This window comes from Rhinopithecus roxellana, chromosome 3, assembly GCF_007565055.1.
Source record: "Rhinopithecus roxellana isolate Shanxi Qingling chromosome 3, ASM756505v1, whole genome shotgun sequence".
NCBI classification, from domain to species: Eukaryota; Metazoa; Chordata; class Mammalia; order Primates; family Cercopithecidae; genus Rhinopithecus; species Rhinopithecus roxellana.
In genome coordinates this window covers 152795292-152815706 of record NC_044551.1, presented here as the reverse complement: position 1 = coordinate 152815706, position 20415 = coordinate 152795292, and the positions used below count along the sequence as shown (strand labels likewise).

The following is a 20415-nucleotide window of genomic DNA, read 5'->3' as shown; positions in this document are numbered from 1 at the left end:
GAAAGTCACTAACAGGGTGATGATTTAAAAAACAGAACAGTTCTGCAAGCAAGGGCATTCTCAGCACTCACAGAGGGAGCAGCCATTCCATGCTCCGGCAGACTCACACCACACAGGAAACCAAGCCAGCAGCAACCAACCCCAACCCGGCAGACTCACCACACAGGGAAACCATGCCAGCAGCAACCAACTCCAACCCGGCAGACTCACACCACACAGGGAAACCACGCCAGCAGCAGCCAACTCCAACCCGGCAGACTCACACCACATAGGGAAACCATGCCAGCAGCAACCAACTCCAACCCGGCAGACTTACACCACACAGGAAACCACGCCAACAGCAACCAACCCCAACCCGGCAGACTCACACCATACAGGGAAAACCACGCCAGCAGCAACCAACTCCAACCTATAGACAGCGATTTTTCACCTTTGATCTTCACGCCCAGCTTCTGCGTCACGCTGAGTAGTTTAATAATAATTCCCTTGGTGTGTGGAAGAAACAGAAATAGCTCCACCAGGCATCACAGGCCTGCGTGGCACAGTTTATGAAATCCTGGGCCTCTAATGCTCCCAGTCTCCCAAGGTTCCATTAAACAGCTGCCAAATGGCTCTCACTGGCAGGAAAGGCACCCTTGCCTTGCCTCCCTCGGTTTCTCCACAGACAGGTCAGCAGGGAAGAAAAGCGTGTCACTCAACAACTATGTAATGGGAAAGAGGTTGCCCTGAGGTCCCACCCCTGTGACCTCTGCCTATCAAAGCTGACCTCTAAGCCCCTTTTTATAATCTTTTCCAAAGACTTAAATGTATGGGGACACAAAGCTCCCTTAATGGAAGGTCGCTCTGGCTTTTATAAAGAGCTGTGTAAACTTCATCTCTGCATTTACTCAGTACCAGCCTTGTTTAATTTCCTGCCCGGGGATGTGCAGGGAACGTGACTGCCCTCTCAGGGCCCTGAACATCTTTCAGAAAAGAAACAGTACCCTCCCCACTTCAGGGCCCCCCTAAAAGGCAAGATACCTCCTCCAACTGTACTGAAAGGGAAGGCAGTTTGACCACATGTTCTCTGTTGAGCTTCTCTTTAGAAAATGCAGCTTCAGACTGAGTGGACAAGCACAGACCACAGTTGGAGGGTCCCCTGCACCATGACCAGCTATGTGATCTTGGCAAGTGACACCACTTCCTGGGGTTCTGGCTTTCTCCTTAAGAAAATGAGGGTGATAGAAGTGCCTGTCACAGGTTGCTGTGGGGAGAAAGATGAATGCTAAGCCCCCACCTAGTGCTCAGCCTGTGGTAAGAGGGCCAGGAATGTTAGTTACTAGAATCATTCTGCCATGGCAGATGGTTCATTATAGTGGCTACATGCATGGACTCTGGAGCCCCACTTTCCACGTCCGAGTCCCAGCTTCTTCATTCACAGGTGGGAGACCTTGCATGTGTCATTTCTATAAAATGCAGCATGGGAACAGCAGCAGCTGTGGGGAAGGAATGAGCAGTGTTGGGGACATCAGGTTCAAAGATTTCCCTGCCCACCACCACCACCACCACCATCCCTGTTTCACCACCATCCCCGTCCTGCCACCGTGACCAGCGGAGCTGCAGGGACCTTTCATCCACACCAAACCCTTTGCAGACACCCCGCTCCACACCATTTCCTGGACAATCACAGCGTGTTTCCAGAGGAGGACCAGAAAACACTTATTTAACATCACCCCTCATTTTACAGCCCAAAGGGCTGAGGCCTGCCCCAGATTCCACTTAGAGCCTCCCAAATGAGCCACCTGGCGTCAGTAAGTCCCCCTCCTGGGTTCATATCTAGGATTATGGTGGACCTGAGAGAAAGTGGGGGAAGGTAGGCCATGCCACTTCCCATATAGACCCCAGGTGGAAATTCTAGGCCAAACCCCAAACTGAGCAACCCAAGTCCTGCATTTCCAAGTAGCTGGGATTACAGGCACCAGCCACCACACCCGGCTAATTTCTTTGTATTTTTAGTGGAGATGGGGTTTCACCATATTGGTCAGGCTGGTCTTGAACTCCTGACCTCAGGTGATCCGCCTGCCTCCACCTCCATAAGTGCTAGGATTGCAGGAGTGAGCCACCACGCCCGGCCTACAATAACCATTTTAAGAACTAAGTAGCAAGTAGCACATGCCCAGACTCTGGAATGAAGCAGCTTTCCTAATGAGAATAGTCCATAGGAGGCTTGGAGAATGGTCTTGCCAGGGCTTTCAAAGTGGCTGCAGTTTGGTTAGTGGAGTGGGGTAACGGGAGAGAGGATGGGTGTGAGGGAGAAAGGATTCTGCAAGGAGAAAGCTCCGAAAGGGCTTAGTCTCCTATCCCAGAAAGGGTGTCTCCAGTTCTGTCCTGTGGTCCTGTCAGCCTGCCAGTCTCTGGTCAGATCAGATGATGGGATGGAGCCAGTTTCGAGATTCACCAGGCTGGTGAATGTTATGCCATTTATTTTTGAATCAGGTCTCACCACTCATTGGTGAAGGCATTCATGCCTTCCCAGGACCCAGGAAGTTACTGACAGCAGGAGCATCACCTCCATCCCAACCCCCTCCATCCAACTGATGAGCTGAGTCTCCCCCTGGCTGAAAGTCCTGATGATAGGCCTGTTCTGGCTTCACATAATGTTCTCTAGCATGCTGCTGGCTGAGAAAAACACTGTCTGAAACAGGTCAGGTCTTCAGAGAAAGGGACTCCCCCCATCTCCCGAGTGGCCCACTGCCACTGCTGCTATGTCACTGATACATGGTGGCTGTCCTGTGCTAACATGGATAAGCCCTGGACCCTCTCAGAGCCAACTTTGCCATCTGGAAAATGAGGCACTGGCAGCAGCCAAGTGGAGGGGCCCAGCACCCTGTGCACTGGAAGCAGACCGGGCAGCCCCCCAGGACCAAGGAGGGCCCTGTCTGGGATGCTGATTGGGCAGATGGGGCAGTGATGAATCCTGTCAAGCGCTGCTGAAACCCCCACAGGCCCATCTCTGGGACTAAGTGAAAAACATCAAAGAGGGCATTTTTGTACCTCATTTGGTAAACACTGTAGAGTCAGGACTTGGAACCACAGTTTCAACTTCGACAAAGAGCTCACGGAGGTGATTCTGCCGGGCTGAGCAGGGATTTGTGGGTATGAGCTCTGGCCAAGGTCTGCACACCTTGGTTGTTCTTGTTATGCTGGTGGCCAGGCATGAGGCGGGAAGAGAGAATAACGAACTCCTCTTTCTACTGGCTCTCTCAGCCAGTGTCACCAAGCTCTCCCCATGTATTGCACCCCTGAAGAGGAAAAAAGGAGAAGACACAGATGTGAACTTGGCTGACCCTTTGAGGCTCTCTGACAAATGAGCAGACAACAGTGCTGGGACTAGGGTGAGGGGTGACGCATCTAGGGGCAAAACTGAAGGAGACGCCTACTCCCAGCCCTGCACTTGTGGACTCTTGAGAGTGAGTGTCTCATTCAGTATTGTGCCCTAGGCTTCTCACCCACCTCCCCCTAATTCTGGCCCTGAAAGAAAATGACAGGCCAGAAGTGAGGGGTGGTGCTTGTTAAGAAGTGCAGGGGCTGTGGTGGTCCAGGGTAGTTGTTCCCACTCTGGTCTGGGGGGCCTGGAAGAATTCTCAGAGGAAGTGAGCAGTTCAGACTCCTGGGAAAGGAGACACCTCCCCACTCAATCCAACTGATTGCACACCTCTGTCCTGGCCACCTTGCCTTTCCAGGGCTGCCAAGAGCAGGGGGGCAACTACCAGCGCCATGTCCTTTTCTTGCCCCGTGCCCCTCTGTGCCCAGGCAGAATAGGCAAAAGGGAGCTGAACGTTTGTGCACACGGTGCGGAATGCACACAGACTGGCAGGACGCAACCGGAGGGGACACGGGGTCCATGGAACCAGTCTCAGCTTGAACTTGCTTGTCTGGGAGCGCGTCTGCACACCCTTGGAGGTGCTGTGCCTGGCCTGAGCTACCCAACAGCCAGTGGGCACTCGGAACAAACCAGGCCATGCCTGGAGGGAGCCTGTCAAGTAGGAGGATGAATGCAGGTGTGCACGCTCGGCTGAGCTTTGTCTCTGAGTTGGTTTGCTTACCTCAACGGTTTGTCCCTGTTTGGCGTGTGGCTCTGTTCATAGGTCTGTAACTGTGTCTTTGCCCGTCAGTCTTCCTGTGACCCTGTGCTTTTCTCTCTTTCTCTCTGTCCCTGTTTCTGTCCCTCTGTCCATGAGTGATGTGAGGCCAGGCCGAGGGCAGTCGCAGCCGCGTCCTCTCTTGCCTTCATTGGTTCGCAGCCGTTACCCCGGGCAGCCGTCGCCAGTCCCGCCCCTCCCCTGCACCCCCGCCCGGGACCAGAGCACGCTCAGAGCCGCCAGAAAGCTCAGTCTCCTGCTCAAAACAGGAGTGCAGCAGCCGGAGCGAGTGGGGACAAGCTCGCCGAACACCGGGCGTCTCGATAGGGACCCGAGGCTGCAGGACTGCTCCGAGACGCTGCGGTGACGGCGGCGCCGGAGGACGCGGAGGACTCTGGCCACCCGCCCTCTGTGCGCTCTGCCACCAGCGCTCAGCAGAGACCCCGGGCTGCGGCTGCACTCCCTGAGTGCCTCTCCCAGCAGCCGCAGCCCAGAGGTGCCCGGCACCTGGAGCTCACTGGAGCTGAGGGTCCGAGCTGAGCGGGCTGTTGTAAAGCCAAAAGAAGAGTCAGTGACTGGGACCTGTGTCCTGGTGGCGACGGTGAGAAAGGTGAGCCCGAGGGGCGCGGCACAGAACTGTCCAGCTCCGAGCACTGGGGTCCGCCGGCCGGCAGTGAAGGCAGCTGAGCGCAGAGGCGAGTGAGCGGACGCGTCCTGGGGTCTTTGCAGTCCCCGCTGGCTCCAAGGCACCGACTCTCGGTCAGTTGTGCGGCAGGGCGGGAGAGGCGCGCCATGGAGGCGCCGGGTCTCGCCAGTATGCTCCAGGCCAAGTGAAGCGGTCCGGCTGGGGTCGGCGGGACCCGCGGGCCATGTACGGCGACATATTCAACGCCACGGGCGGCCCCGAGGCGGCGGTAGACAGCGCGCTGGCCCCAGGAGCCACGGTCAAGGCAGAAGGCGCTTTGCCGCTGGAGCTGGCCACTGCGCGCGGTATGCGGGACGGTGCGGCCACAAAGCCCGACCTGCCCACCTACCTGCTGCTCTTCTTCCTGCTGCTGCTCTCGGTGGCGCTCGTCGTCCTCTTCATCGGTTGCCAGCTGCGCCATTCGGCCTTCGCCGCGCTGCCCCACGACCGCTCGCTGCGCGACGCCCGCGCGCCCTGGAAGACGCGGCCGGTGTAGTGTGGGACTGAGACACGGCCGCCGGGCGCCCCGTCCCGACCTAGCCAAGAGCAGCCAGCTTAAGCCTGATAGAGAGGGCATGACGCCGGGGATCGCTGGCCCCTGGGAACACTGCGCCCTGACCCAAAGACCCTTCCTGAACTAGAGTGGCAACCCGAGCGGAAAGGGAGACCGAGGCGTCGGGAGGCTGTGTAGGATCTCGATTCCAGTACCTGTAGGTACCGTGATTCTGATCCCCTGGCCGAATCTTTCTTCCTCTGGACAAAGGGTCCAGTCGGGAAACCTTCCTGAAAGGCGGCGCGCCAGCCCGGGCACAGAAGGCTTGCTCGCCGCCTGCTGACTTCCTTACTTTGCACACGGAAGGGACAGGACCGCGAGCGTGCAACTAGCCTGGAGCTACCTGTCTGGACTCGCAGGCCCTGTGGCTGTTTCCCCACAGCTGCCACCGCCTCTCTTACTCCTTGACACCGAGGAGGACCCCACTAGAATCCGAGCGTCGTGAACTCACCTGAACTTTGGAAGGTTGGCAGTCGGGGGCCGCATCCCCCTAGGGAAATGACTGAACGTGGGGTTTCAGTGGGTCCCGCCCGGGTCTAAGGACCCTGTGTTCCTTCTGTGGGCACGGGCAGTGGGAGGCCAGTGGAAAGGCGCAGGGGCCCACCTATGCGTCTCACATCTTCAGGGGCCGCATTTCTACAATAAAAACTCACCCAATTAGACCTAGTGCTGAGAACGTGCTGGTAATTGTTTGCGCCGCTTTGGAAAAGGGGATAAGGGTAGATCGATCCCGAGTAGGAGACCCAAGGGAGACCCATCTCCCCTCCCAGGGCATTTTGATGATACTACCTCCTCTTCAGCTTTTCCCCAGGGTCGGTCAATTACTTCCTTGGGAAGTTTTTTTCAGGATGGTCTCCAGGGAAAATTGCTGCCTGACCTGCTGAATAAATTCCCATTAACAGGGCTCCTGGGGACCCTTTCTGCAGGGCAGTTCCTTCCACCTGGCATCTTCCCTTTTGCTCTGAGCTTCCCTGGGCCTGAAACCCCTGAAGAGCCATATCTGGACCAGAACCATCTGGTGAAGGAAGAGCCTGAAGGTCAGGTGGTGGCAGTTCCTCCCAAAGGAGATGGGGCACTTCCTCCCAAAGGAGATGGGGCACTTCCTCCCAAAGGAGATGGGGGCCTGCCCTGGAGAACCTGGCAGGAGGGAAATGGATGCATAAACCCAGTTAAGGGGAAAACAACTTCAAAGAACTTGAGAGGGACTAGAAAGGCTTGTGATAACCTTAAAAAAACCTTAACCAAAGTTAACCCAATTATAGGGAGTCTTTTTATGGGGCTTTAAAACCGTTTCAGGAGTCACCTGGCTCTGGAGCACTAGAGCTTAGAGAAGGTTTGACTGAAAATGAATATGACAGACTGGCTAATCCAGTCATTCTGACCCATGCCAGGGTCAATTGGACTTCGGCAATCTTTAGACAACTAAGGACTCTTGGCTCTGGCCAAACGCATACAGGCACAAAATTCTGCAACAATTCTAAGAGCTGTGACACTGAAACTGGTTCCTGAGGCCAGATTGAGGTTGGGGAAGAGAGACTGGCCAGGGCTCCTGAGGCACAGCCCAGCCCACCACTTCTCCTCAGTCAGTGCCCAAGATTCCCTCCTGGCTCCTATCCCAGGAAGCACTGGAGAGGAGGCATAGAAACCAGAAACGCCTCCCTGGGCTTGATTCTCCACACCTTCCAGAACTAATACCCACCAGGTCCTAACAATGCCAATTCTATGATCACCTCATACAGCATTTCAGTTTAGTCTTCAGAAAGGTAGCCAAACCTCTGCAGCCTATAATAAAGGTAACCCAAGCTAATCTCCATGAACCTTGGTTGCAGAGAGGACTAGATGGAAATAAATGTGAGAAATATGAGGGCACCTGGCTGGCATACAAAATCACAGGCTGCTGAAATGGGGGACCCTTCAGCCTTGGTCTGAGGGCTTGTGAGGGGTAGGAGACTAATGTAGAGGCAGAGTATCCCTCCACCACATGTCCTGATGGCCAGATCTGAAGGCAGTATGCAGAGTGGTCAAACGTACAAGCTCTAGAGTTCAAATGCCTGGCTTTAAATCCCAGCTCCACCTCTCACTAGCTGTATGGCCTTGTGCAAATAACCTATTTGAGCTTATTTCCTCATCTGCAAAATGGGTATTATATCACCTAGCTCTACAAGTTTGAATAATAGAGCATAACCAAAGTTATTATAACCAATAACATGCTAGCATAATGCTTGTACAAAATGAGCGTCCAAATGATAGCTATTTGTAGTACTGAGCTATAGGCTTGAAGCAGCACTGCTGCTGGGAGAAGGAGACCCCACCAACAGGATGTGCTCTCACTAGGGCCCACTGTCTTTTGTGACCACAAACAAATGCAAAGACTGGTTCCTTCATGGAAGAACATGAGTAGATGAACATCATCTACTCATGATTGGCTTAGGATTCACTTGTAGTTCCTGGGCCAGAATCAGCTCAAACCAGAGTAATCCAGGAGGCTTTTGGGATCTCTCTGATGTCTCTACAGGGTTGCAGTGGCCTCAGCTACCTAAGTCAAATGCTTGGCCACTTCAAATGAACAGATACTTTGGGAATAAGTTTCTGGGTAATTGAGCCTGCACAGACCTGGAATCTAGAAAGCACACAGGGTCAGTAAGGGTACTATCTGCCAGCACTGTGAACCCAAGTAACATGGTTCTCTTTTCTAGGATAGTATTGGACTGAGGGGTAATGGGTTCTTTCTCATGTTGAACCCAGCCCCAGATTCTCTTCTGAGCAGCAGGGATGTGGCTGAATTCACATCTGCCCTCTACAGATATTTAGAATAAGTGGACTACAATGTGGTGATTGGATATTTAGATGGTGTTAAAATTGAACGCATATGTCTTCCCAAGATTCATACGTTGAAGCCCTAACCCCCCGAGTGGCTGTATTTAGAGTAAGAAAGTGAAGTTATATGAAATCATAAGGGTGGAGCTCTGTTCTGATATGAAATCATAAGGGTGGAGCTCTGTTCTGATAGGATTAGTGTCCTTGCAGGACCACAGAGTTCTCAACTCTGGTCAGGCGCAGGCACTGAGAAAAGGCCATGTGAGGACACACTGAGATGGTTATCTGCAAACTAGGAAGAGGACCCTCACTAGAGACCGACTCAGCCAGAACTCTAATCTTGGAGGACTTCTAGCTTACAGAACTGTGAGAAAATAAATTTCTGTTTAAGCCACCCAGTCTATTGTATTTTGTTGAAGCAGCCCAAGCTAAGAGAGATGACTGTCTGGGAGTAGACCTGTGCATACACATCCTCCTGCCCTTTGCTCTCCCACCAGTTCCAAGATGTCTTGAAATCACCTTTGGAGACAGGGCATGGCAGGCTAAAAATAGGAATAGGGCCCATGTCACAGGTGTTTGGGTTCCTCTGCTATAACCAGCCACCGTGAGTAACCAAGAGGGTAGAGGAAAAGACATTTTTGTTGGTGGGGTTTAGGGGAGAGGCTGGAGATCATGGTGGGGAGGTAGTTGCAGATGCTAGGAGCCAAGGAGAGGTAGCATAGTGGTGACCAAGAGTCTGAGTCCTGGAGCCAATGACCTGAGCTTGGTCGTCCACTCCATGCCTTCATCGTATTTCTGATAGCCCGTTTCATCATCTGTAGAATAGAGATGACAATACTTGCTTCAAAGGATTTTCAATATGGAGTGAAACATTATCAGTACAGTGTTCAGCTCATGTTTGATATGTAGTAAATGCTCTGAATGTGAGCTATCATTATTAACCAGGATAGCCATTTCAGAAGTGCGTGCAGCGGTACAAACAACTGCTTCCTGTCAGTGACCTGTTCTTTATCAGCCATGTGCTATCAGAAAACAGTAAAGAGGTCTGTACTTCCCAACAGGTATGCCCAGAATTGGAGGACAGCTATTCTGGGTCTTTTCTCACTTTGCACTTTCCCCCTAAACTATCTCATTTGCTCTCATGGCTTCAGTTGCTTTTCAGATGACTCTCTCCACACTATCCCTGAGCCCACTCAACACCTCCATTTGGGAAACTTCAAATCTCATGGGAAACTTCAAACTCAACAAGCCTAAAACTCATCATCTGTCTAAATTAGATCCTCCTTCAGTCTTCATCTGAATAGATTGCACCAGCGTATGGCTGCCCAAAGTAAAAAAGGCATGGTGGTCATTATTGACCCTAAACTCTGCCTCATCCTCCAATATGTAACTCATCACCCCCTAGGCACTACTCTACTCCATCTACTCCTGTCCATGTCCACCATCACAACCCTAACTCAAAGTTCTACTTCCATTTTTGTCTCTCCTCACTCAATAAACACATCTGTCTCCAGCCCCAGCATATACACCAATGGCTTCTCTTTGCTCTCAGGATTAAACACAAAAAGCCCAATAAGGACTAGAATCATCTGGTCCCACCAGCCTTGTCTTCTCTCACTCCTCTAATACTCCAGTGGCCTTTCAATCCCTAAGGCTCCTTTGCCTAAGCTGTTTGTCTCTCCTCCTTCCTCTGGCTTGATGCCTTCTCATCCTTCATGTCTCCAGTTAAATGTTTCTTCCTCAAAAAGGGCTTGCCTAAATCCTCAGGTAAGATTATATCCTCTCAAAACCCCATATTGCCTCCCCAATCACAGCTACTAAATAACTGCGTAATTAGTAGCCCAATGCTTCTTCCCACTAGTAACTGTAAGTTGTATGAACAGAGAACAGGGACATCATCTGTCCTGTTCACTGCTGTTTTCTCAATGCCTAGCATAGTTTTAAACAGAAAATAGGCAATAAATATTTATTGAATGAAATATAGTGGGACAACAGAGCTAGAGGTTAAAGTAAATTTGAAAGGTGTATTTACATCTAAGCACGTATCTTTTGATTTTCCACCTTAAACTAACCTTGCATCAGGTGAAATACTGAGTTGAACATTCCTTTATTGATTGGTCTTCCAAGTGGCTAGTTTCCTAGGGGTGGTAATCCAAAGTTGTTGGCAACTAACATTTCCTGTCTCCACCTAGGTAACACTTCAGTTATTACTGTATCTCCTGCAGAGACTAAAGAACAAGCAATTTAAAAGTTTGTACCTTTAGCTATTTCTGCTTGAATTACTCCTTTTCCTGCAGAAAAGCACAGATCATTGCAGTAACATTCACATGCCTTCTGATTTGCCTTGAATAAGAACTGGTTAAATCCTGTTTCACATAACAACTTCCTCATCTTCCTGGACTTTGATCAAAGATTATTTACTCAATGAAACTTTCCCTGGCTACCATATCTAAAATTATAATTCCACCTTGTTCCCCAACCCTGGTATCTTCCTTTCCTGCTTTTTTTTTTTTTTTCTCTTTGGAACTTACTAGTAAACACACACATACATTTTATTTACCTTGTTTGGTGTCTTCATTAACCAGAATGAAGATCCTCAAGAGAAAGAATTTTTGTTTTAACCACTCTTATTCCTCAGCCTGACATCTAACAAGCCCTCAAATATTAGTCAAATGAATGACCAAGCTCATATGGCTCAGGGCCAGAAAAAATAAAAATATTCAGAAACACAGGAGTCGAGTCTATAGTTTAAAATCTCCCTCATTTGTGGGTCCTGCTTCTCCACCCTCCGAAACTGATTAACCTAATGAACTTGGAACTACTCTGTTATAGCTTCACTTTCCATGAGGACAAGAACTATGATTCCAGCTCTACTGCCTAGCATAAAGCTTGACCTGTAGTAATCACTGAATTGGCAAGTTAGTATTAATTGGGTTACAGTCCAAGCTGCTATAACAAAGCTATCCACCATTCAAGTTTCTTTCTCGCAGTACTCTTTCAGGGGTAGCACAACTGTCATCCTCATCCCTCAGTTTCCATGTCCACTTCAAGGTGCATACTCTAGATCCTGCCTTCATATCTGCATTCCAGCCAGAGAAGGAGAAAAGAGCAAGGGGTGCATTCCTCTTCCAGATACAATGCAGAAGTGGTGCCTATCACTTCTGCTAATATTCTACTGGTCAAGCTTAGTCACATGACCATACCTAGCTGAAAAGAAAGCTAGGAAATGTGGTATCCAGCTGGACATAGGTGTTCTGCAATGAAAGGGCAAATGGGCATTGGTAAGCTTACAGCAGTTTATTAAACAGACAATAAAAGGAAACGACCTTCTTTTCATATGAACATCATCTCTCCAGCCTTACTATTTACACATTACTAGTTTGTGCCTGCATTCTTCACCTTCACTGAATTCACTAACTTGGTCTAAACAATTCTAAGTTAATGAAAACCACATTTCACAAAATTTTATATAAATAAAAGGCAATTAGGGAAAGTCTACTGTTAATTACACTTCTGAACTAATGTTGGCAAAACTATAAAGTGGATAAAATCTAAAAAGCCCTCCAGACCCTTTGTTGTTTCTTCTTCCTGAACTTCTCCCCCGTATCACCCACACACACTCTTCAGCAAAATTAATCTTTTATTCTGAAGCACAAATATGGTTCATATATTGGTTTTGTCTTACGTTCCCACTCCCACCTAAGTGCAATGAAAGGCTTGCCCCTTATGTACAACAGTTAGGGAAGGATATTATGGAGTCTAAACCATGGCACTAAAATCACACAACAAAATTTTTAACACCCCAGCTTCTGTAAGCTCTGAAATTAAAAGTACACTTTTTGCGGTTATTTTCTCTTGTCAAGTGTATCAAAGAAACTATGCCCTGTCTACTTTCTTTGGGAAAATATTAAATGTTAACAGGTTAAAGCTCTAACTTGACTATTAATTTTGCAGGTTCTACAAGCAGCAATTCCAAGCATTTGGTAACTTTGGAGCAAAGTCCAAAAGTTCAAAGAGAAAGGATATGAGTGCTTTCTTAGCTGAATTTCCCCCTTTCTTCTTAATTATACTTTAGCCAACCCTCTCAATACCCCACCCCACATCAAACCACTTCTCAGGCATAAAGAGATCTAATAAAACATTGAACTAGAAGCAATGCAACTAAGAAGTATATTATTACATTATTTAAAAGGTAAATTTTAAATACTTAAAAAATTCACATCTTGCTTCAGTACTCTCATTAATTCAACAAATACTGGCATGCTTGCTTATATCAAGAACTGTTCTAGCAGTGGCAACACAGGTCTGTCCTCACAGATCTTACATTCCCATGAGGTAAGATAGTAATAAACAGGGTAAATAAATATATAATATCTTGGATGGTGATAAATGCTACGCAGAATGAAAAGCTTTCTTAGGTACAAAGAACTCAAGAAACACTTTGGAACCAAACCAATTTCTCTAAGAACTCTTTCAAAAAAGGAGCTAGAGCTCCATCCATAATCAGTAAAGTATCTGAAAGAAAGCCAAGGATCAATGTACAGTGACTACCAGAACAGGTTAGAAGGGCACACTCATAAACCTTTGCTACTGGTTTGGGGGTTTCAGTTTTTACTTTTCTCACCGTTAAAATTCTCAGCATTGATCTCAGATGAAAGTATTATTTAAAATGAAATAATGGAGGAGGCTTATTAGATGGGGAAGGGGTGATTAAGACAAAGTACAAGGATCTTTTCAAAATCCATCTCTAAACATCAATAAACTGCCTCAGAAAATCTCTCACTAGGAATTATACACACACCCACTTGATACAATATGGATAAGTCTTAACCACCAGTCTAAATCCCTCTTCCCACCTCCCATCCAACATACTTTAACATGGAGACGGTTAAGCAAGTGGCCCATAGCTCTTCTTTGTATTGCCCATTACCCTTTAAAAAAAAAAAAAAAAAAAAAAAAAAAAAAAAACTAATTTAGATAGAAAGAATAAGTTATTTTTATTTTTGCAAAGTTTATTATAGACTTACAAATTCGATGACAAAAATCAGTAATATTTAAAACGTTAAATGGGAGGGGTATTTTAAAAATGCTTCCTTCTTTTAATCATAAATACTATAGAGCTCTAAATAAGCACTCCCTTATAAACATTGCTGCAGCCTACTGACAACCTTAAAAATGTTTATAAAATGATACCTGCATCAAAACTGCTGTAATACAAATAGTATTAGCCACTGTCCCACCCCCTCATCACCTGAACTGTTTTGGCTACAGCAACCTGAAAACTAATTATCTTAAACCCAAGAGAAGCCAACATCCTCTTAGTGCTCACTGAACCTTCTTCTGCCAGGACAAGTGTGTTTTTTAAAAAAAATACACTTCTAAAACAACCAGTGATGTTGCTACAAAATACCTTACAAAATGTCTTTTAAGTAAAAAGACATAGGAATGAACTGATTTTCAGAAATTGGTAGGAATGTCCAATCTTTTAGCTCCCCTAGGCCACAATGAAGTATAATTATCTTGGGCCACACATAAAATACATTAACACTAACGATAGCTGATGAGCAAAAAAAAAAAAAAAACCAAACAAACAAAAAAACTCGCAAAACAATCTCATGATGTTTTAAGAAAATTTACCAATTTCTGTTGGGCCATATTCAAAGCTGTCCTGGACCACATGCAGCCCATGGGTGCGGGCTGGACAAGCTCGAATACAGGAAGTCTTCTTTTCTTAAAAAAAAAAAAAAAAAAAAAAGGAAGGAGTGTTTTTACATTTATCCTTTTAGGGTTAAAACATGTAGTTTGGTTTTTCTACATTTCTGGCAAGGGCACATGATTTTTCACCATTCCTTTTTTTTTTTTTGAGATAGAGTTTTGCTCTTGTTGCCCAGGCTGGCGTGCAATGGCACGATCTTGGCTCGATGCAGCCTCCGCCTCCTGGGTTCCAGCGATTCTCCTGTCTCAGCTGGGATTACAGGTACGTGCCACCACACCTGGCTAATTTTGTATTTTTAGTAGAGACGGAGTTTCACCATGTCGGTCAGGCTTGTCTTGAACTCCTGACCTTAGGTGATCCACCTGTAATCCCAAAGTGCTGGGATTACAGGCGTAAGCCACCATGCCTTGCTCACCATTCCTTTCTAATTAGAATGAGTTTGCACGTCTTCTATATGTAATTCAGAGGTTGGTGAAAGTGTGCACCACAGTGACAATGATGTAAAGTCAGTCTGTGATTTAAAATTTTTTCAAAAAAGAAGACAAAAGAAAATTAAAAATCGTAAATTAACAAAGTGGATAATCAAAGGTTGGTACACTGAGGTTAAGCAACATCAGAAGTAATTATGCTGAATTAAAGAACTAGTAGAAATGTAAAAGATAGTAATAATTTTAAGATTTGAGTTCTTATGCTCTAAGTACTGTTCTAAATACTGTACTGTATTACACTTCAATTAATCGTCCCTCAAATCCTTCCTATGAAGTAGACTTTTCCTTTACAGGTCAGGCAAGTGAGGCATAGAGTGGTTAAGCAACTTGTCTAAGCTATGAGGCCCATGACTCAAACGCAGGCAGGCCAACTCCAAAACAAAACAAAACAAAACAAAACAAAACAAAACAAAACAAAAAAGACACATTAAGCAAGTTTTGAGGTTTATTAAAATAAAGAATTAGCAAACAATATGCAAAAACAAAGTTCTTAAGAGTTATGGCTTTGAAAAGCACAATATAGTAAAACCTAATACATTTTTATAAGTATCAAAATAACAGAATTGAAGCATGTTGCTAGAATTTCAGCTTCTACAACATAAACAGAAGCAAAACAAATACAAATAAGCAGCAGACCTACAGTGCAGCCATCAGCTTGGTCTTCATTATCTGCATATGAAATATCTTAAGAAAATGTGGGCAGGTAGATACAAACATCTGTTTCCATGATTACAATCCTCTTCGATTTTAAAATAAGTGAATTTCAAAATACAACTTATGCCAACCATGTTAAAAAAAAAAAAAAAAAAACCACTTCCCTAACCATTATCTTCTAGAGTTCCTATAGTTAAAATACTTTATGAATAAATCAACGCAACATTATCTCCAATGATATTAGAAGGGAAAATCTGACCCTAAAAGTTTTTTTTTTTTTTACAAAGAACTTGGGATTCTTTGGCCTTACTGGAGTTTTGTTATAGCTAACACCAGTCTGTATTAATTAAGAAGGCACTATTAATGAGGAGGGAATCTACCTGTACACAAAATTATGTACTTTAACATAATTCAAATAAACAGCATCTTCAAATAAACCTTTAAAGGACAATGGTTTATGATCATTTTAAGAATTTTAAGAACTGAGTTATTTGGACAAGAACCATACTAACCTTTTTCACTCTGCCATGAATGATCGAAGAATCCTGCTCTAGGACTGGATCTTTTCATAGAAAATAACTTATCACCTGTTTTACTGCAATTGCTACTAGCAATTATTATATAGCATGTGCTCTTCAAAACAGAAATAAAAATTGATGTGTGAAATCCCTTTCATTGGTTTTGGTAAACCATCCAATTTTGGGGCTGTCATTTCAACTATAATACAGTTGTATTTTAGGAGATAAGATAATCCAATATAACAAAGGCTTGATAAATATTGTCACTCTGTAATCAGGACATACTAAACTGTAATTCAGCAAATTCCAAAGAACTGTCCAGGTCTCTTTCCAGCAGGTTGAATTCTTTGTTTATGCAGAAGAAATGCCTTCAATTCCCATATTCAATTCATGCATCTTGTGTGATAAGAAAAGTTAAGAATCTTACTTATATCAATGAGAAAAATGCTGCTGCTCTGGGGGACCTGAGATCAGTCCCCCAAAAGCTGCCCTAATAATATCTGATACCACCTATAAACCACCACTTAGGAAAACTCTCTCCATAAAAATCACCAAACACTCTAAAACCACCAGGCTACCTACTACCCTAAGACACTTGCTCATCTAGCTGAACAATATAACGATGACACACATTTATATTTATACCCAAGAGAATAGGTGAGGATTTAACTAGTAAGACAAAGAAGGGATCTGACATTCTTTAAAGTTAAAATATAGGTCCAAAATATAAGTCATCACAAAAGGCTGAACTCAGTAATTATCAAAAAAGTCTTCCTTCCTCATGAAGTAAAAAGGGTATTTATATATTTTAAGTGGCAAAGGTGATAATGATCCAAAGTACTATTAAGCAAATGACTAGAAAAAGTATAAAGAAATAGATCTAAATTGGTACATCAGATGTTCTCTATCACAGAAGTACAGCACTTTGGTAGGTACTATCAAACTTTTTAGAGTTTCTCTGCTGTTGGTAGAATTTCATTTTTCGTATAAACTTTCTCTTCCAACAAAATACTACCACACGGGAAGGAACTGTTCCCCACAGGTACCCTCAGGTAATATGGAAGGTTTTTAACATGAACCCCAGTTCTAATCTTGACAACAGATTTCAGGTCTGAGTACTTAATGATTACATCCTGAAGGATATCTTACTCTCAACTGTTATGAAAAGTATAAAATAGTTACATCCTCTATCTGTGCTATTAGATGTGGCTTGTTGAACTGTCTAGTACTCTTACTCTGGATTTCACCTCAGAAACCCAACCAATTCTATTTTTTTTAATATAGCAACAATACAATGTGAAAAATTATTTATATTCTGACACACATATTTGATATTTTGATTGACGTCTTCCTTAAATTTCCTCTTAAAAAAAAAAAAAGGTTAATTTTAGTAGATCAATAACGTGCCTACTAGTTTACATTTCATGTCAGCCAGGCAATACTGACCAGACCAATACTGACCAGATCATAAATATTATGTAGAGATGTTAAGCAATTGCATCTCTTATATCTTGCTTTTTTGCCAAACAACATCTTTTTGTTGCTTTAATTCATTACTGAGATTTCATTCTATTCTGCTTTTTGCATTTTTATTTTTGCATTTTTGCAAACTGGTTGCAATTTTATTATTCCCAGATTCTGTCTTTTCAGCCAGCATAAATATACTGTACATGCTATATGATTATTCTAGTGGTGCTAGAATTTTACTATAAAACATTCTGTAGATTAAAACATATAACCATAATTTGCTAAAATGGTTTCTTTCAGAGGTACTTTCCTTTCACTAGCCAGTTTTTAAAAATCTTACTAGCAAATTTTATTTCCTATACATAGATAAATGAAAATCCTTAGGGACTGTAAGAATAGCTGGACTGAATAAAGTGTTCATTTAAAGTCCAAGGGTGTGGAGTTGACAAATTTTAGGAGATACAACAGGCTTATAGTTCTCTGTCAAACTCTTAATTGTTAATAACTTTAGTACTGTCATTCATGAGACACAACTCCTAAGAGAAAACAAAGAAAAAGCCAATCATGTAAGATCTTGTTAACTCAATACTGTGACATAATGACCCCAAATAAAAACAATTTTTAATTAACTCACAGTAGAAAACACCAATAAAACAACTCTTTAATTTCCACTAGTTTACTGCAGCCCAATGAAGTTGATTACATACATCCGTTATTCAATTGGAGTAATTTTTTTCCACAAATTTGTTCCAGAGATCGTGCCGCAAGTCTGGTAAGTAAAAGAATGATGAAAATGCCAAAGTTCTATCAAGTAAGCAAATATTCTCTCTCATGTGGCCGACAGAACTCTGGAAGAAACAGAATGCATATCATGTAATACTTACATTTAAGGCTCAGGTGACTGTCAGAAAGTATTTCTTTTACCCAGCAAAGAACTGTGAGCTGAAACACAAATGGCAGTTCATCTGAAAGAACTAAAACCATCCACTGGCTGCACATTGAAAAAGCAATAAATAATGACACAGAAAACAAAAGAAATTGCATAATTCTTTCCTCGAAAATGCTTTTTTTTTTTTCTTCACAAGAGCAGAAAGGACAAAGTGGAAAGTCAAACCAAACTAACATTTTAAACAGAAGAATGACATGACTCCATATACTTTCAAAAGGCACCAGAAAATAAAGCTTTCACTAATAGGTAAATTAGGTTTTTTTTTTTTCCAAAATAATTTCTTCATTTTCATGTCATAACTAAGTGTCCATTTGACAGCTCCTGAGAAAAAAACTGGTTCAAAGTCCTTTATCCAAAGCCAAAAACATGACTGATTAAATGAATATTTTAGAGTTTTCATTCGTGTCTTTTCTCTCTAAAGATTGTGTTTTGGGAGACTAGCTTCCACGTAAGTACTTAAAAAATGGAAAAAGAGCATCATTGATAAATGAGAGAAGAGTCTATATTCGTTGATGAATGAGTGTTTTGTTTTGTTTTGTTTTCTGAGACGGAGTTTCGCTCTGTCGCCCAGGCTGGAGTGCAGTTGTGTGATCTCGGCTCACCACAACCTCCACTTCCAGGTTCAAGTGATTCTTCTGCCTCAGCCTCCTGAGTAGCTGGGACTACAGGCACGTGCCACCAAGCCCGGCTAATTTTTGTATTTTTAGTAGAGACAGGGTTTCAACCTATTGGCCAGGCTGGTCTCGAACTCCTGACATTGTGATCTGCCTGCCTCGGCCTCCCAAAGTGCTGGAATTACAGGCATGAGCCACTGCGCCCAGTCGAGTGTTTTAAAATCAGCTATCCCTACATCCACTGCTGATTCATTTAGTATCAGATCAGTAGCCTCATCCTTGGGGACCAACTGAAGAGCCTCCTACGGCTCCAGTGCATAGGTCCTTGCATAGGGAGGCTGACGCAAGTAAGAGCAATGGGATTAACTACATGATTTGTCAGCACTGGTAACACCCATAAAACTGTAGTGAATTAAAAAGGCACCTTAAGTTGGAGCTATAGAATACAGTCTCATAACCTAGGTTGAAAGTAAAACAAAAAAGCATAACTTCCTACAAATGTAATCTATAAATTGCAGTGTTTGTTAATACAAAAAAGGTACCAAGGATGTAAGGATAAGCATCTAAGTCCAAGTCACTTGAGTGTATTTTATCAAAGGTTACGCTAAAAACTGTCACCCATAAAAGTGCAAAATAAAAGATTAATGCATGTCAAAAATAGAGTTCTTGCAACATTGTCCAAAAGCAGCAAACATAGTTGAACAGGGCTGTGCATGCACTGTCACTAGCTATAAAGTAATGCTTATGACAGATTTTGAGTAAATGACATATACTTGAGATCAGTTATTTGCAATAATTTTTTTTAAAAAAGGAAATGTTTTACAAAAGATATATAGCATGAAGTCACATTACACTGAAGAACACTTATCTGTATTAAATGTAAATTTTATGTCATCTAGAAAACTATCATTTTGCTTTTACTGAACACTACTGGTTAGAGCAGTGCATAGTGTTCCTTCAAATAAAACTTTGTTTATACTTTTGTTTAAGCCCCTACCATACACTTTTGCAAAACAATGAATTATACTTTAAGTTGGTGGGACAAAGAAACTGGTAAAAGTACATCTTCTGGAAGATCAAGAGTAGGAGGGAAAACTTACTCTTCACTGTATATACCCTCTTAGAAGCTACTATAACTTTTCATCATGTGATGCATTTTCAAATAAATTTTAACAAATAAAAAAATTTTAGGGCAATAAAGTAAAAGCATGTTCCAGTTTAAGATCAATGCCAAATTTCTGAACTGGGGCATGATACTTACTCTGCATCTTTTACAACACTTCTGAGAGTTAATCACATGAACATGAATACAAACAAATGTAGATTCATCACAAAATACAAATGTATTGGTCACAATTATGTAGAAAAAAATAAGCTGTAATATCTGTTTTCCATGTAAGCTCACAGTATCTGTACTCAAAGTTTCTCTAAAATTAAAACAAGTCCACTAACAATATAATTGAAAAGAATACTTCTGCATTATGAAACAGAAGATATGGGGTTCAGAGGGGAGCCCATCTGAGTAAGGACTTTATCCAGCCACTGAAGAGGCCCATGAAGATGAATCTCAATCCAACATGGGGTGCTGGTTACATCCTGCCGGTGATATTCTGCTCCCCAACCCTATGAAAATGAACAGATATCATCACAAATCCCTCTTTAAACTGTCAACCACTCTAAACCAATTTTACCATAACAAAAAGATAGCTTTTAACAGCAGAGATATGTAGAATTTACGTAAAGAGAATAATGATCACAAAACCAGTCTTAGTATTCATCATGAAATTAAAAGCAAGACAACAGCTACATTATTTATTTAAAGACACATGAATT

At 43.7% G+C, this 20415-nt stretch overlaps 2 protein-coding genes across 6 annotated transcripts in view; one reads left to right on the top strand and one right to left on the bottom strand.

The window, feature by feature from the left end:
- Positions 1 to 4059: 4059 nt before the first annotated feature.
- Positions 4060 to 5404, top strand: SMIM32 (small integral membrane protein 32). The gene has a single exon (XM_030926683.1). The coding sequence runs from the start codon at positions 4991 to 4993 to the stop codon at positions 5300 to 5302; it is 312 nt and encodes a 103-aa protein (XP_030782543.1). The 5' UTR covers positions 4060 to 4990; the 3' UTR covers positions 5303 to 5404.
- A 9408-nt stretch (positions 5405 to 14812) lies between these two features.
- SMAD5 (SMAD family member 5) overlaps positions 14813 to 20415 on the bottom strand; it is a 49689-nt gene continuing 44086 nt past the window's right edge. For 4 of the 5 annotated variants that reach the window (XM_010359902.2, XM_030927518.1, XM_030927519.1 and 1 more), the window contains one exon: positions 15316 to 20205. In XM_010359902.2, the coding sequence (XP_010358204.1) occupies positions 20062 to 20205 (144 nt within the window). In that variant the 3' untranslated portion in view covers positions 15316 to 20061. Of the gene's footprint in view, positions 20206 to 20415 lie in introns of all 5 variants that reach the window. The other variant, XM_010359899.2, reaches the window with a different exon arrangement.